Source organism: Monodelphis domestica, chromosome 2 (genome assembly GCF_027887165.1).
Source record: "Monodelphis domestica isolate mMonDom1 chromosome 2, mMonDom1.pri, whole genome shotgun sequence".
Lineage (NCBI taxonomy): Eukaryota > Metazoa > Chordata > Mammalia > Didelphimorphia > Didelphidae > Monodelphis > Monodelphis domestica.
The window spans coordinates 537,370,816-537,385,733 of record NC_077228.1 but is presented as its reverse complement, the minus strand read 5'-3'; the positions used below and the strand labels follow the sequence as shown (position 1 = coordinate 537,385,733).

The 14,918-nt window shown below is 39.8% G+C and overlaps 1 protein-coding gene across 1 annotated transcript in view; it reads right to left on the bottom strand.

The window, feature by feature from the left end:
* IQCA1 (IQ motif containing with AAA domain 1) overlaps window positions 1-14,918 on the bottom strand; it is a 231,767-nt gene that overhangs the window by 37,958 nt on the left and 178,891 nt on the right. Inside the window, exons 11-12 of the mRNA XM_056814786.1 lie at window positions 13,587-13,669; window positions 3,965-4,072 (exon numbers count right to left, since the gene is read on the bottom strand). Of these exons, the coding sequence (XP_056670764.1) occupies window positions 3,965-4,072; window positions 13,587-13,669 (191 nt within the window). The remainder of the gene's footprint in view (window positions 1-3,964; window positions 4,073-13,586; window positions 13,670-14,918) is intronic.

The window sequence follows — 14,918 nt, the reverse complement described above, 5'->3', positions numbered from 1 at the left end:
CTACCCATGAGCGATTTATGTTTTTCCAATTTTTTAGATCTTGTTTTATTCATGTGAAAAGTGTTTTGTAGTTATATTGATATAATTCCTGAATTTATCTTGGCAACTTGATTCCCAGGTATTTTATCTTGTCTAGAGTAATTTTAAATGGAGTTTCTCTTTCTAACTCTTGTTGCTGGGTTTTGTTGGAAACATAAAGGAATGCTTATGATTTAAGTGGGTTCATTTTGTACCCTGCAACTTTGCAAGATTATAGATTGTTTCTACTAGATTTTTAGTTGATTTTCTTGGATTCTCTAGGTATACCATCATGTCATCTGCAAAGAGTGATAGATTCATTTCCTCATTGTGTACTTTGATCCCTTCAATTACCTTTCCTTCTCCAATTGCGACTGCTAGCATTTTTAGTACAATATTAAATAATAGTGGTGATGATGGGAATCTATGTTTCACTCCTGATCTTATTGGGAAGGCATCTAAATTATCCCCTTTGCAGATGATACTTGCTGATAGTTTTAAATAAATATTGTTTGTTATTTTGAGAAAAGACCCTTTTATTTCTATATTTTCTAATGCTTTCAGTATGAATGGGTATTATGGTTCGTCAAAGGCTTTTTATTCATCTATTGAGATAATCATGTGATTTCTATTAGTTTGGTTGTTAATATGGTCAATTATGCAGATGGTTTTCCTAATATAAAACCATACTTGTATTTCTGGTATAAATCCTACATGGTCATAGTGAATAATCCTTATGATAACTTGTAGTCTTTTATCTAATATTTTTGCATCTATGTTTGGCAAGGATACTGTTCTATAGTTTTCCTTCTCTGTTTTTGGTTTTCCTGACTTGGGAATCAGTACCATATTTGAATCATAAAAAGAATTTGGTAAGATTCTTTCTTTGCCCATTTTGTCAAATAGTTTGTAGAGTATTAGGAATAGTTGGTCTTTAAATGTTTGATAGAGTTCACTTATGAATCCATCACTTATGACATAGTATATACACAAATAGCTTGGAATCCAGGCACACCTCTTGCTTATCCTGGATGGGTGACTCTGGGCAAGTCATTGTCCTTTATATTACTCTAGGCAACTCTCTAAGACTCTAAGTTGCACAGAAGGAACATGGATGAAGGAAGTTTCCTGATTTGGGAGTTCCCTGTACCAATATAATGACCTCTAGTCACTTTTCCTTATCTCTAATAACATATATAAATACAAAGTTGATTGACTCAGCTATTAATTGGATATTCTCAAAATAGATCACATTAAAACTATTTTAATATTTCATTTATTTCCCCAATAACATTCAAAAGCAATTTTTACTATTGATTTTAAAAAATTCAAGTATTAAATTCTCTTCCTCCTTCTCTGAAATGGTGAGTGATCTGACATAGGTTTTACACATTTATTTATTTATTTGTTTGTTTATTTATTTATATCCTTTAACCTTCTGTCTTAGAATCAATATTGTATTGGCTCTAAGGCAGAAGAGTAGTAAAGGCTAGGTAATGGGGTTAAGAGACTTGCCCAAGGTCATATAGCTAGGAAGTATCCAAAGCCAGATTTGAACCCAGGACCTCTTGTCTCTGAGTCTGGCTCTCAAACTCCTGAGTTGTTCCCCTCCGCATTTATTTTTACAAACTTTTTTTTTTATTACCACTGTCTCAGTATTGGGGCTGTTTCCCAAGAAGATCAGGGAAAAAGGAAAAGAACTTATATGTGTTCTAATACATTTATGGCAGCTCTTTTTTGTGGTGGCAATGATTGGAAATGGAGGAGAAACTGGGGAATGGCTAAACAAATGGTGGTCTATGATGGTGATGGAATACCACTGCCCTGTTAGAGATGATGAGCAGGCTAAGTTTGAAAATACTCGGAAAGAAAGCCATGGGATAATGAACAGCAAAATGAGTAGAACCAAGAGAACATTAGACACAGCTACAGATGTAATCCTTGAATAATAACTTGTGTCACCTTCAGAGAATGAATTGAAAAACGGAAACATGAAAGACATTTTCTCTCTATACATGTGTGGGGAGGAGAGGGAGCAGCTGAGATACTTGGGGATAAATTCTATTAATAAAAACACCAATAACAATAAAAGAAAGAGACTCAGATCCTTGGGAGGACATTTCTGTGGCCCCTGGGACCATGGAGGCTAATCTGCCATGGGCAGCTCTGAGGAGTCTCCTTTCTCAAGGGAATCGAATGGCCTTTGCAACTTTAAGCAAGAATTATTTTGTCATTCCTGACCATGGGGAGCATATGCATGGATCTGTGGAATCTGGACTTTGAAACGGTGGCCAATAAACTTACTCTTTTTCATTACAGGATTGAACCTTCAGGCAAGGAAACTGAATCTGGATATCCCAAAGTTTGCTTATGTGCACATTTTAATTGTCTAAATTATTTATGCATTAGACACATATAAAGTGAGGAGCTGAAACACCAGGCACCAACTTGCCTCGATGAGCTGAGAACATGAAAACTACCTTCCTCCCTTAGTTGAGACATTTGTGGTTTAGCCGGTAGTATTCTCTTTCTTCCTGTCACTTATTGTATTGTAATGTGACAATGGAAGGATGCCCTAGTACTATTTTTACTTACAATTATTTTAGCCCAAAGTTCCATTTGCTTGAGAGGACAAAAAGTGAAAAGCTAGATGCCACACTGTCAAATCAATGACATTTAAACAAAAAGCCTTTACCTTCTGTTTTAGAATTCATCCTGTGTATTGGTTCCAAGGCAGGAGAGTGTAGGGCTGGGCAATGGGGGTTAAATGACTTGCCCTAGGGCATACAGTCAGGAAGTGACCGAGGCTGGATTTGAACCCAGGAACCCCCATCTCTAGGCTTGGTCCTAAATCTATTAAGCCACTCAGCTGTCCTCTAAATCAATAACATTTTGAGAAAAATGACCCCAGGATCAAATCAAAAGGGAGATGCCATGCCACAGGTCCCATGGCTGCCATCTTTCTTTGAAAGGAAATTAAAGGAAACTCAGAAATGTTCTCATTTAAAGTCCTCAGGCTTTTAGATCTATTCCTGCAAGGAGCCTTAGAAGCCCTCTAGTCCAACAACCTTATTTAAAATATGAGGATTAAATGGAGATCCAGAATAGTAAAGCCATTTACCTATATGACCGCTAAGTAGTGACTGAGATGGGATTTGAACCCAGGTCCTCTGACTCAAGAGCCCCACACTGCCTCTTATCCCTTGGCAGGATAGGACTGCCACCCAAAATCATGTTGTCAGAGAACAGGGCTGATGCACGGTGAGCGCTGGGCTCCTGTTCTACCTTTGCCACCTGGGACAGAGGTGCCACCATCCCCAATTAAAACCATCATTACATAAAGGTTATTCAGAGACCCAGAAGTCACTGTTCATAAAATACTGATCCCTTAAGAGGTCAATCTGTAATCTCTCCTCAGCCCCTGAGCCTAAGTCTAGAGTAATCTGCCTAGAAAAGGACAGCACGGCCTCACTGAATCATTCAAAAAGAGGAGCTGAAGGATGTTGTTTCAGATTTCGCCAGTGGATTTTGGCTAATTCCTCAGGCGTCCTGACCTCTGGTCCCTGCTCCTTTGTCCTCTCCCCACGTTCATTCATTTGCAGCCCTGCTGCTTGCTGGGGTTATTGCCTTTCCCCAGTGGTTTCCTTCATGTCTCACATTTTAAAATGGTCACCAGGCAAACAGGGATGGCCTAGAAATGCCGGCGTTGTCAGTGGCTTTTGTGGGTCTTTTATGCGCCACTGAAATGGAACCCTGCCTTCCCTCCCAACACTTAATTGAAAACCAGATCTGCTGCAAAGGCTTTTTGATGGCAACCAGTCAAGCACTGTCAAAGCTCAGAACAGCGTGGGGAGATGCATCCGCATGCATGTGAGGACATACATATTTGCATAGAGGAGGAAAATCACTGTACTTGGTCCACAAGCCAGTTTCCTTTCTTTATTACCTAATGGGAGAATCCCGTACAAGGTGATGAGCTGTCTCACGTCGGAGAGCGATGGCATCGGTTCTATCGCTATATGGCGAAGGGTAGTTCCCAGGTAACAGAACTCGCCTGTGGGGAGAAAAGGGGGTTAACAAATGGGGAAAGATTGTGTTCCCAAAGGCATTCTGGTAAAAGATCAACTCTCGGAGGATACAATACACTTGGAGAGAATCTAGCAGTGTTGGGTGGCAGGGACTCCCGACTCTTTTTTTTTTTTTTTAATGCCCTTCCCTTAGAATCAATACTGTGTATTGGTTCCAAGGCATAAGAGCAGTCAGGGCTAGTACATGGGGGTTAAGGGACTTGCCCAGGGTCACACGGCTGGGACATGTCTGAGGCTAGATTTGTACCCAGGACCTCCCATCTCTAGATCTGACTCTCCATCCACTGAACCATCAGTTGCCCCTTTTTAATTTTTTTAAATTTAGAATATTTTCCCACAATTACATGATTTATATTCTTTCCTCCCCTCTTCCCTCTCCCTCCCAGAGCTGACAAGCAATTCCACTGGGTTATACATACATTATTGCTCAAAACCTATTTCCATGTTATTCACATTGCAATAGAGTGATCTTTTAAGGCCCAAACCCCAATTCTATCGCCTTCAAGCTATGTGATTGATCCTATGTTTTTCTTCCGCATTTCTGCTCTTTCTCTGGATGTGGATACATTCTTTCTCCTATGAATTTTAAACTATTCCACCCTAATCAGACCATTCTTTAGAAGATCTGATTTAGCTATTTCCTGATCAGTAACAATGGAGATACTTGGAATGACAGAATCAGGTCTTGGAAACGACATTTCTCTGCCCTTCTTAGTTTAACAAGATTTGGAAGGTCTGTATCAAACTCAAGATTTAATTATCTAAGGAAATGGCCTTCAACAGACGTGCAAAAAAAGGACAGACGTCTGGGATGTCATAAGTCAAGCTAAGCCATCATTGGTACAGATGAGATGCAGGAAAGTGATGTAAAACTGTCTATATGAGGCACATCACTTCCTCTCTTCTCCTCTTCCCCTGGAGAGGTGACTCTGGCTGAGAGTGTGCTAGGCGTTTCAACATCTTGGAGTGTTGGGTGGTGAGTTTTGCCCTTGAGCTGACTCAGGTTCGGGCATCTTAGCTGAGCCCCTTTGGAGGTCAGGCTGATTCTTTCCTCCTTCACACTCAAAACTTTACTTTCTAGATCTTCTAATCTTCCCACCAGGTACTAGCCCCTTCCTTCTTCTTTCTTCTTAAATCTCCTCCACTATATCAATTAAATCACCATAAATTTCCAGCTGAGTTTGGGTGTTTCATTAGGATTTTATAAATATAATCCTTGGCAACCAAATAAAATGATTAAATTCAGCCTCAACCATAATTTTAACACTCCTCTGTTCCTCTGGATTGTCCTGGGTCATTGCGTTGCTGCTAGTAGCAAAGTCAGTTACGTTAGATTGTGCCACAGTGTATCCGTCTCTGTGTACAATGTTCTCCTGGTTCTCATTCTTTCGCTCTACATCACTTCCTGGAGGTCTTTCCAGTTCACATGGAATCCCTCCAGTTCATCATTCATGGACTCTTTTCTTGAGACATCTTGTAAGAGAAGGAGCTGATTTGATGTATGCTGGCCAGTGTTCAAAGGGGAGTTGTTAGAGACACATCTGATTTGCTCCTGACATTTTCCATGTTTAAAGTTAGTATATCTCTATGCTGGGATGTTGGCAAAGGGCAAAGTTATAAAAAATTAGCTATAAACAAGAAAAAAATGACCCAGTTGGTACAATGTTAGCCTTCTTTATTTTGTATCAATCGCATTTATAGCTTTTGAAAAATGAGTGACTGGAAGGAGTCGGCAACTCAAGGTGGGGGCAACAGATCTGAGGCTGGAGTGGAACATGAAGGGGGCAGTCTAAATAGAAATGGCCCACTCTGAGGGCAACAGTCATTTTCACTTTATAATTTTAAAGGAATATCAAAGGCATAATGTAGAAATAAATCTTTACCAGTTTAATTAGAAGATATCAAAGGGCTTAATTGTAACCAGTCATAAATCCTAACTGATATTTTCTGACTAATTTAGATAAGGTCACCAAGAAAATTAGTTTGGCTGTCTTCATTTGTCACAAGGATGGATGTTTCAAAACCTGTGCGTGTTCACGCTTCCTTTCGGAGTGTAAGTGGGACGTGAACCTAAAATAAAAATATATATTGGACGCGTCTCCTGTATTTGATTCCTTTTCCACGGCCCTTTCTCATAATAACAAGCGTGGATTGGGGTGAGCTTTGGGAGAGTCAGGAAGTTTTTCTTGAACACTGTCTAGAGACTTCAAAAACTTTAGGGGGTTGGAAATCTGAAAGGAAACAGGGAGTTTGCTTCGGCGTTTAAATACATTAGCCGGTGATTTCTGCATTGTTTTACTGGCCACCCTTTTACTGTGCCTGTGTGACAGAGACGTCCTTGAGAGTGGGATAGATGGCATTAGTGGGGACAGTGTAGTAATGATGACAAGCTTTCATTATTACTCCAGCTAGCCCGGCTCTTTAATGAGGATGTAATGAATAGAAGCCTGGTTAATTTTGCCTTCACCCGAGTAGGAAGGGACGCTGGAGCAACCATTATGACGAGCATTTATTGCCAGTAAACATGACGTTAGGGGTCACATGAAAGTGACCCCAATTTGCTTGCTTCCATATATCCGTATTAATGCCCAGACATGCCATATTTTGCAGAAATTAACTGATTTTGCTTAACTGTTAGCTGGTTAAATTAGGGGGTGTACTGTTTGCCCTGTTTGTTTGGCTGGAGAGAAAGGAGGCTAACAGTCCTGGGCACTATGCCAAGCTGGGGTGAGCTTGCTGGAGCTGTATTCCTGTGCTTGGACCACTGAGCCCTTCAGGATGCAGAGAATACACCCTGCTTATGGACCAGAGAGGGAAGAAAGGGAGAAAACCCAGTTATGGAAAGAGACCACCAAAGAAAGGCAAGAAGAGGTGGTAAAGCCAGTATGCTGGCCAAGAGAAAGATGGACCCAAGTCTAGAAAAGAAAGCCCAAGGCAAGAAAGGACAGCTTCTCTTTGGGAGAGCTGGGAAAAATGCCTTCTTGTTCTTCCCTTCATTTCCAGTGCCAAAGAATGACAAGCAAATAAAGAAAGGAGTTGGGCAGAAGTCTGTGACTCAGAGGAAAAGGGTGGGAAGGATGCTCTGGGGCAGAGCTATGCCCAGCGACAAGCAGGTGTCCAGCGCCCATGGAGTGGGGGTGAGGACACGGGGTTGAAGGGCTGTTGCCAATTTCCTATGGATTCCACTCACACATGGACTGAGATCCCCACAGATGCCCATGAGCTGACAATGACATCTCGATGGCGTTATGGAATGGCATTTTAGGGACATTAATTTCGGGCACAGATAATTTTCTGGAAATACTGAAGGATGAAATGGAGAGGTTGGGGATGCTTCCCTTCTTAGGGAAGGAGATCCTGTGGCTGGCTTATTTATGACGGCAGGGAGCAGAGGCGAGCCTAAAACCATCATGCCACAGCAAGCTTCAGTGTCGAAATTTTGAGTGGCTAAAAGAGTGTCTGCATGATTTGAAGTGACCTGATTAGTCGTGGTTAGACAGTCTCGAAGGGATGCCAACAGAGAGACTTGGCAAAATCCATCTCTTTTAGCCTTCAGACAGACTTGAGTTATTTAAATGATAAGGAAGGCTGATATATTTGACTTTAAATAATACAACCCAAATCTATATTTACATATGCATGATATACATTCGTGGATCATGTACACCCCAAGTCATTTTATACATATATGTACATAATATTGCTAGTCACTCCCAATGGATTCTAAGTCGCCTCTCCATTGGCTGTGTTGCCTTCAATGTAGACACAGTGTGCATTTATCAAATCATACTCCCCATTCTCACCCTCGAGGGTTCAATAAGATTGGCCCTAGTACTGTTTCTCAGACTTTCATTCCATGTCCTGTGTCCAAGGCCTGCCTTTGTGCCGTTGTGGGGGCTGCTCCCCAGGCCAGATATTTGATCTCCTCCCTTCTGCCCCTCGGCATCTTGGCCGAGCTCAAGCGCGGCTGTCCCCACAGTGCCCTTCCTGGTCTCTAGCCTCTCCCTCCATTCTCCCCTCTTTCCCCCAATTATTTTTTATTTTTATTTTTTTCCATTTCAAATGCATTTTTTTCTCCTTTTAAATATTATTTTATTAGGTGATTTTCAAACATTATTTATTGGAAACAAAGATCATCTCCCCCCCCCCCTCCCACCACCCCTCCTATAGCCAGTGTGTGATTCTTCTGGGTATCACATGTGTCCTTGATCTGAACCCATTTTCATGTTGTTGGTATTTTCATTAGAGTGTTCATTTAGAGTCTCTCCTCAATCATATCCCCTCAACCCCTGTAGTCAAACAGTTGCCTTTCCTCATTGTTTTTATTCCCATCTTTAGTCCTCTGCTTGTGGGTAGTGTTTTTTCTCCTAGATCCCTGCAAATTATTCAGGATCATTGCATTGCCACTAATGGAGAAGTCCATTATGTTCGATTGTACCACAGTGTATTAGTATCTGTGTACAATGTCCTCCTGGTTCTGCTCCTCTCACTCTGCATCACTTCCTGGAGGTTGTTCCAGTTCCCATGGAATTCCTCCACTTTATTATTCCTTTCAGCACAATAGTATTCCATCACCAACATATGCCACAGTTTGTTCAGCCATTCTCCAATTGAAGGGCATCCCCTCATATTCCAATTTTTTGCCACCACAAAGAGCGCAGCTATGAATATTCTTGTACGGGTATTTTTCCTCATTATCTCTTTGGGGTACAAACAGTGCTATGGCTGGGTCAAAGGGCAGACAGTCTTTTAGCACCCTTTGGGCATAGTTCCAAATTGCCCCCCAGAATGGCTGGATTAATTAACAACTCCAGCAATGCATTAATGTCCGACTTTGCCACATCCCCTCCAGCATTCATTACTTTCCTTTGCTATCATGTTAGCCAATCTGCTAGGTGTGAGGTGATACCTCAGAGTTGTTCTGATTTGCATCTCTCTGATTATAAGAGATTTAGAACACTTTACCCCCAATTATTTATGTATATATGCATCCATGTTTACACACACATATTTGATTACTTTATTATAGTATCCTATGTTAATAGAACATATAATAAGTATATTAATAGTGTCTGTCAAGTTACCATATGCCATCATAGATAGAAAATGCCTCCCAGACCTCTCAGTCTTCTCCTTTCCAGATGAATCATCCCCACTTCTTTTAATTAACACCCATATCTGGCATGGTCTTAAGACTCTCCGCCCCATCCTGTGGCTATCCTTCAAACAACATTCATCCTTGAAATATGGCACCAGAACTGAATGCTGTGCAGGGTCCAGTCTAACAGCTCCTTGGTCTTGGATGCCAGGTTCCTCAACACAGTCTAAGATTACATTAGCTTTCCTGGCTTTTATATTGTATATTGTTGACTCTTGTTGGGCTTGCGGTCCACTAAAAATCTCCAGATCTTCTGGACCATTCCACTCACACCATCCATTTTGTACTTGTGTCCATAGATAAAAAAAATATTAATATGGAAATATCTAGGTGGCACAGTGAATAGACCATTCACCCTGGAGTCAGGAAGACTTGAGTTCAAATCTAATCCCAGATATTCATTAGTTCTATGATCCTGGGCAAGTCACTTAACTTCTATTTACCTCAGATTCCTTATCTTACTTACCTTGTTTTCTACAAGAATAATGGTGACTAATGCAACCAAAATTAGAAGGGAAGCAACAAATTGGGGGAAAATATAACAAAAACCCCTGTCAAAGGTCTAATTTCTCAAATCTATAAGGAGCTAAATCAATTGTACAACAAATCAAGCCATTCCCAATTGATAAATGGGCAAGGGACCTGAATAGACAATTTTCAGATAAAGAAATCAAAACTATTAATAATCACATGAAAAAGTGCTCTGAATCTCCTATAATTAGAGAAATGCAAAACAACTCTGAGGTACCATGTCACACCTAGCAGATTGGCCAATATGGAGGATTTTCCCAATGTGGGAAAATCAGGACATTAATGTATTGCTGGTGGAATTATGGATTAATCCAGCCATTCTGGAAGGCAATTTGGAATTATGCCCAAAGGGATTTAAAAGACTGCATGCCCTTCGATCCAGCCATAGTACTGCTGGGTTTGTACCCCAAAGAGATAATGAGGAAAAATACCTGTACAAGAATATTCATAGCTGCACTCTTTGTGGTGGCCAAAAATTGGAAAACGAGGGGATGCCCTTCGATTGGGGAATGGCTGAACACATTGTGGTATATGTTGGTGATGGACTACTATTGTGCTGAAAGGAATAATAAAGTGGAGGAATTCCATGGGGACTGGAACAACCTCCAGGAAGTGATGCAGAGTGAGAGGAGCAGAACGAGGAGAACATTGTACACAGAGACTGACACACTGTGGTACAATCAAATGTAACTGACTTCTCTACTAGCAGCAATGCAATTTGATCCAGGACAATCCTGAGGGACTTAGGAGAAAGATTGTATCCACATCCAGAGAAAGAACTGTGGGAGCAGAAACACAGAAGAAATACAATTGCTTGATCACATGGGTCAATGGGGATATGATTGGGGATGTAGACTCCAAGTGATCACCCCAGTACAAATATTAATAATATGGAAATAGGTTTTGAACAATGACATAGGTGAAACCCAGTGGAATTGCTTGTTGGCTATGGAGGGGGATGGAAGGAGGGGAGGGGAAAAACATGAATAATGTAACCATGGAAAAATATTCTAAATCAATTAATTAATTACATAAATATAAAAAATATATAAAAAAGAATAATGGTGACTTTTCCCAGTCCTGGAATAAAATCTAGGTGAGATACCAGGTTGGTGATTGTCCTCAGAAGAACAGGAAATGAGGTTAGTTTCACTCACAAATTGGCTCTTCCTGATCTTCTAGTTTTTTGCTAGCCATCTCTCTATGCTAAACTAGATGTACTTTCCTCCCTTGAGGGTAGTGGGAGACCCTTTGGGGGAGTTTAAGGGGAGCAATGTCCATGCTGTCAGGCTTGCTGTATCAGTGAAGGAAAGAGGAGGGGTTAGAAAAGAAGGCAATGTAAAAACAAAAACCAAAACAAAAGATATAAGATTTTATATCAACATATTTATAAATAAAATAAAAAGTAAAAAATAATAGAAATAAGATGGTAGAATTTTGCCAACATTTAAAAGCAAGCTCATTGGTCTGTCTGATTTCATTATATCCCCTTTCTCTTCCCCTGACAGCTGTCTTTCTCCCACTTTACAATGCCTCTCCCTTTCTCTAGGACCTCTTAATGATCCCTGGCTATATCTCAGTAATCACACTTATCATTGCTTTCAGTGTTCTAAGATGTCATTCATTGAAATCACGTGAACTGAAGGGACTGAAAGCAACTAGAGATTCTATTTCCCTCCTTATCTTGGCTGTCATCTCTCTATTAGCCATTTTTGCCCTATCCTTTCAAATCCAAAGAGCATCCTTTCTAACAGGGAAAACAAGAGAGCACAATAAGAGTTGCGCAACTCTGTCCATTCAGTACTATCCATTATATCTGTCCCATCTGCTCCAAGCAGGTGTCCTGTCCCTCTTATTCCTCCTCTTCCTCCCAACACAGGGGCACCTCCCCATTCCATTCTCCATTTTGTTATTCTTAGTTTTCTTTGCCAAACTCAATTGATTCTCAACTAAGCACTCTGGGCATTGTTCTTATAGAATTGTTTTGTAATCTGCATTAAAAAAAAAGAATTGTCCCCCTTTTTTTGGGTCATCTGATGCAGGTATCTTTCAAAAACATGATGTTGATTGATGAGTTTCCTATATTTTAATTTACTTTTTCCAGACAACACCTCCTTTTTTTCCCTTGCAAGAATAATTTCTCCTTTCATTGTCAAAATTTAATTCTTGAAAGTTTCTCATCCTTCTTAGTCTAACTGTCCATGTAGGATTAATGTAGAATTATGGATATGAATATGATGAAAAATTTTTATTCCTTCTTGTATACTCATAGATTTATCTTTACAAGCAATCTATTAATTTGTAATTCCACCAACAATGTATGAGTGTATCAGTCTCTTTAAAACCCTGCAGGTACTGAGTTTTATCACTTTTATTTCTGTTTATTTAATAAGTTTCACTGGTCTATTTTCCCTTCCTTTCTACTTTTTTGGCCTAGTACAAGTCAGTTTTGATTGTAAATACTTTATAATTTTTTAAAACCTTGGAGGAAAATTTATATTCATTTGCTTTTTTCCTTCAAAATATTGCCTCTACCATAAATTTTTTAAAAAATGATTTAATCTAGTTCTTCAAAAAACCTAACTTGTATTTTTTCCTTCAAAATATTGCCTCTTCCATAAAAATTTTAAAAAATGATTTAATCTAGTTCTACAAAAAAACCGAACTTGTATTTTAATCAGGATTTTCTTGCATTTACAGATGGATATTTGTTCTTTTTATTGAATAGATTATCAGGAAACCTACCAAAATGAAAAATGTTTGAAAAGGGTCTTTCTCCTAGCCTTTTTGATGAAATATAAATATCACAAAGACAAAACAGAACTGTCCTATGGAACATCAAATTTCCATCCAAGTGTGGTAATTACAGAATGAGGACTATTGGTAATTAGGAATCATTAATTAGATTTTGAATAATGGCTAAAATTAAGTGTAGTGGTTTATAAAAAAGCATAAATTTTTTTAAAAAGTATTTTTGAGTCATAGCATAGGATCTGAGCTTGGATTAAGTTCTTGAAGTGTCTCTACTTTGCCCCTGGCCCTACAACCTAAGTCTCAAATTCTCTGAATTCAAACAAAAGGTTCTATTGTCCACCTTTGAACCCATGAGAATAATAAGGCACCCTTCCTGTTGGTTTGAGGAGATAAAGAGTCTGTATACCTTCAGTTTTATCTTTTTGGCAAGATGGAGCAAAGGAGGCTTCCATTTTTGGAATGAGCATACCTGCATCTAAGGAGGAACCAATGGGAGTGCTCTCTCAGAAAATACTGTCTTGGGGAAATAATTTAAAAATAGAAGTGAAATGTGAGGGCAGATTTTCTAGTCTCAACTCCTGCCAATTCCTCTAGTTTTTTCCCTCCTGCTAGAATCACAAGATATTAGGATTGGGAGGGATAGCTAGTCTAAGTCTAATTAAGAACACTCTTATTGATGACTGGTCATCTAGCCTCTGCTTGAAGGCATCCATTGAGGGAAGGCCCATCCATCAATCTCATTTCCCTTTAAGGCTTTTTTGTTGTTGTTGTTGTTGTTGTAGCAGTCACATACAGTGTTATCCCTCAGGGATGCCCTGTTCATAAGCACACAGAGAAATGTGTGATTCTTTCTTTCTCCTATCCAGATGCCCCCTTCACTTTGACACATATCATGGTTCACCAGAGCCGCCCAAGGGACTGTCCATACGACACATGATCTAATAGGCTTCTTGCTATTGGAGAAAATGGGGCCCTTGACAGCAGGGGAAGCTCTTATTCCTATAGCCTATTCAGAGATTACTTAGAATATACTTTACCAATGTATTCGGAGAGGTGGACTTTCAAAGGTCTTATCAATAATCCTTCTTCTACAAGTTCCTTATACAAGGAATCCACAGACCTACAAAGCAAATAAGCAAATGGTTACCCGTAAGTATGAGTTAGAACAACATGTTCCCAGGTGAAGGGAATAATGGCATCTGCCTTAAACCAAGTCTTGGTCAAAGGAAGCTTCTGGTTATGTTCCTGAAGTGGCGCTGCCAAGATTTCTGCCATGCCTAGATGCCGCTGGGCTTCTGAAATCCTACCTTGTCACCTCCACACACCATCTGATGTTTGCCATCAGCAAGAATGACATCACCAGGTAGCAGGAAATCAATCATGATTCCCACAATCTACTCTTTCATCAATCTTCATTATGGGACAATTAGATATTAAAAATTACTCGATAATGGCTAACACTCTGAGCCCATAATTATATATTCAATTAGCTCTTGTGATCAGTGGTAGGTCATCAATCCTTCTTGAAATTTATTTATGTATCTATTTATGTGTATATTTATCATATATTGTCCTTAGTTTTGTTGTTTAAAAGATAGATCTCTTTGGGTGACCGAGGCTTGCATATGGAATGATGCTAATTTGGGGCAGCGCATGTGGCTCAGTTTTCAGAAGATGTGATGATGGGTCACCAGTTAGAGATGTTCAAACCATTTCCTTTCTAAAAGGCTGATGGGCATGTAGCCATCACCCTGGTGATTTATACCAATTAAAAACAAATAGATGTAAAGACCGTCCCATTTATTTAATGGATGAAGCATCCTACGAAATTATCTAGGTTTGGGGGACACAGCAATGTAGATTGTGCCAGCTAAAATACTGTTGGTGTAGCCCTTTCTGGGGCGAGAGGAAAACTTTTATTACAGGCTTACTATGGGCCAAACACTGGGATTATAAAACAAAAAATTAACCAGGTGCTCATATTCTAGTTGGATGAGGCCACACATTTAGGAGGCTTCAGCTGAGTTTGCTGGGAAAACCCCTTGATATAATACCTTGCATATGGGCTAACACTGATGATCTGCTGCAGCTTATTCATGTCTACCATGGGTCAAATGGGTCACATACAATGTTGACTGGATGGAGAGTCTTATATTCTATGAGTAGGAATGAGCTAGCATCAATGGGAGAATATAAGCATTGAAAAGATGTGTGTGTGTAGCTTTAGATTACTAGCAGTTCTTTACAACTTCCCAAATACAATCCAGGCATCTCGTCCCCTGCCCCCTTCATCCTATTCAATGTCAGGGCTGATCTATCATTTGTTTTCAATGTTCATTTCTAAATATGTTCTGCTGGACCAGCTCAAT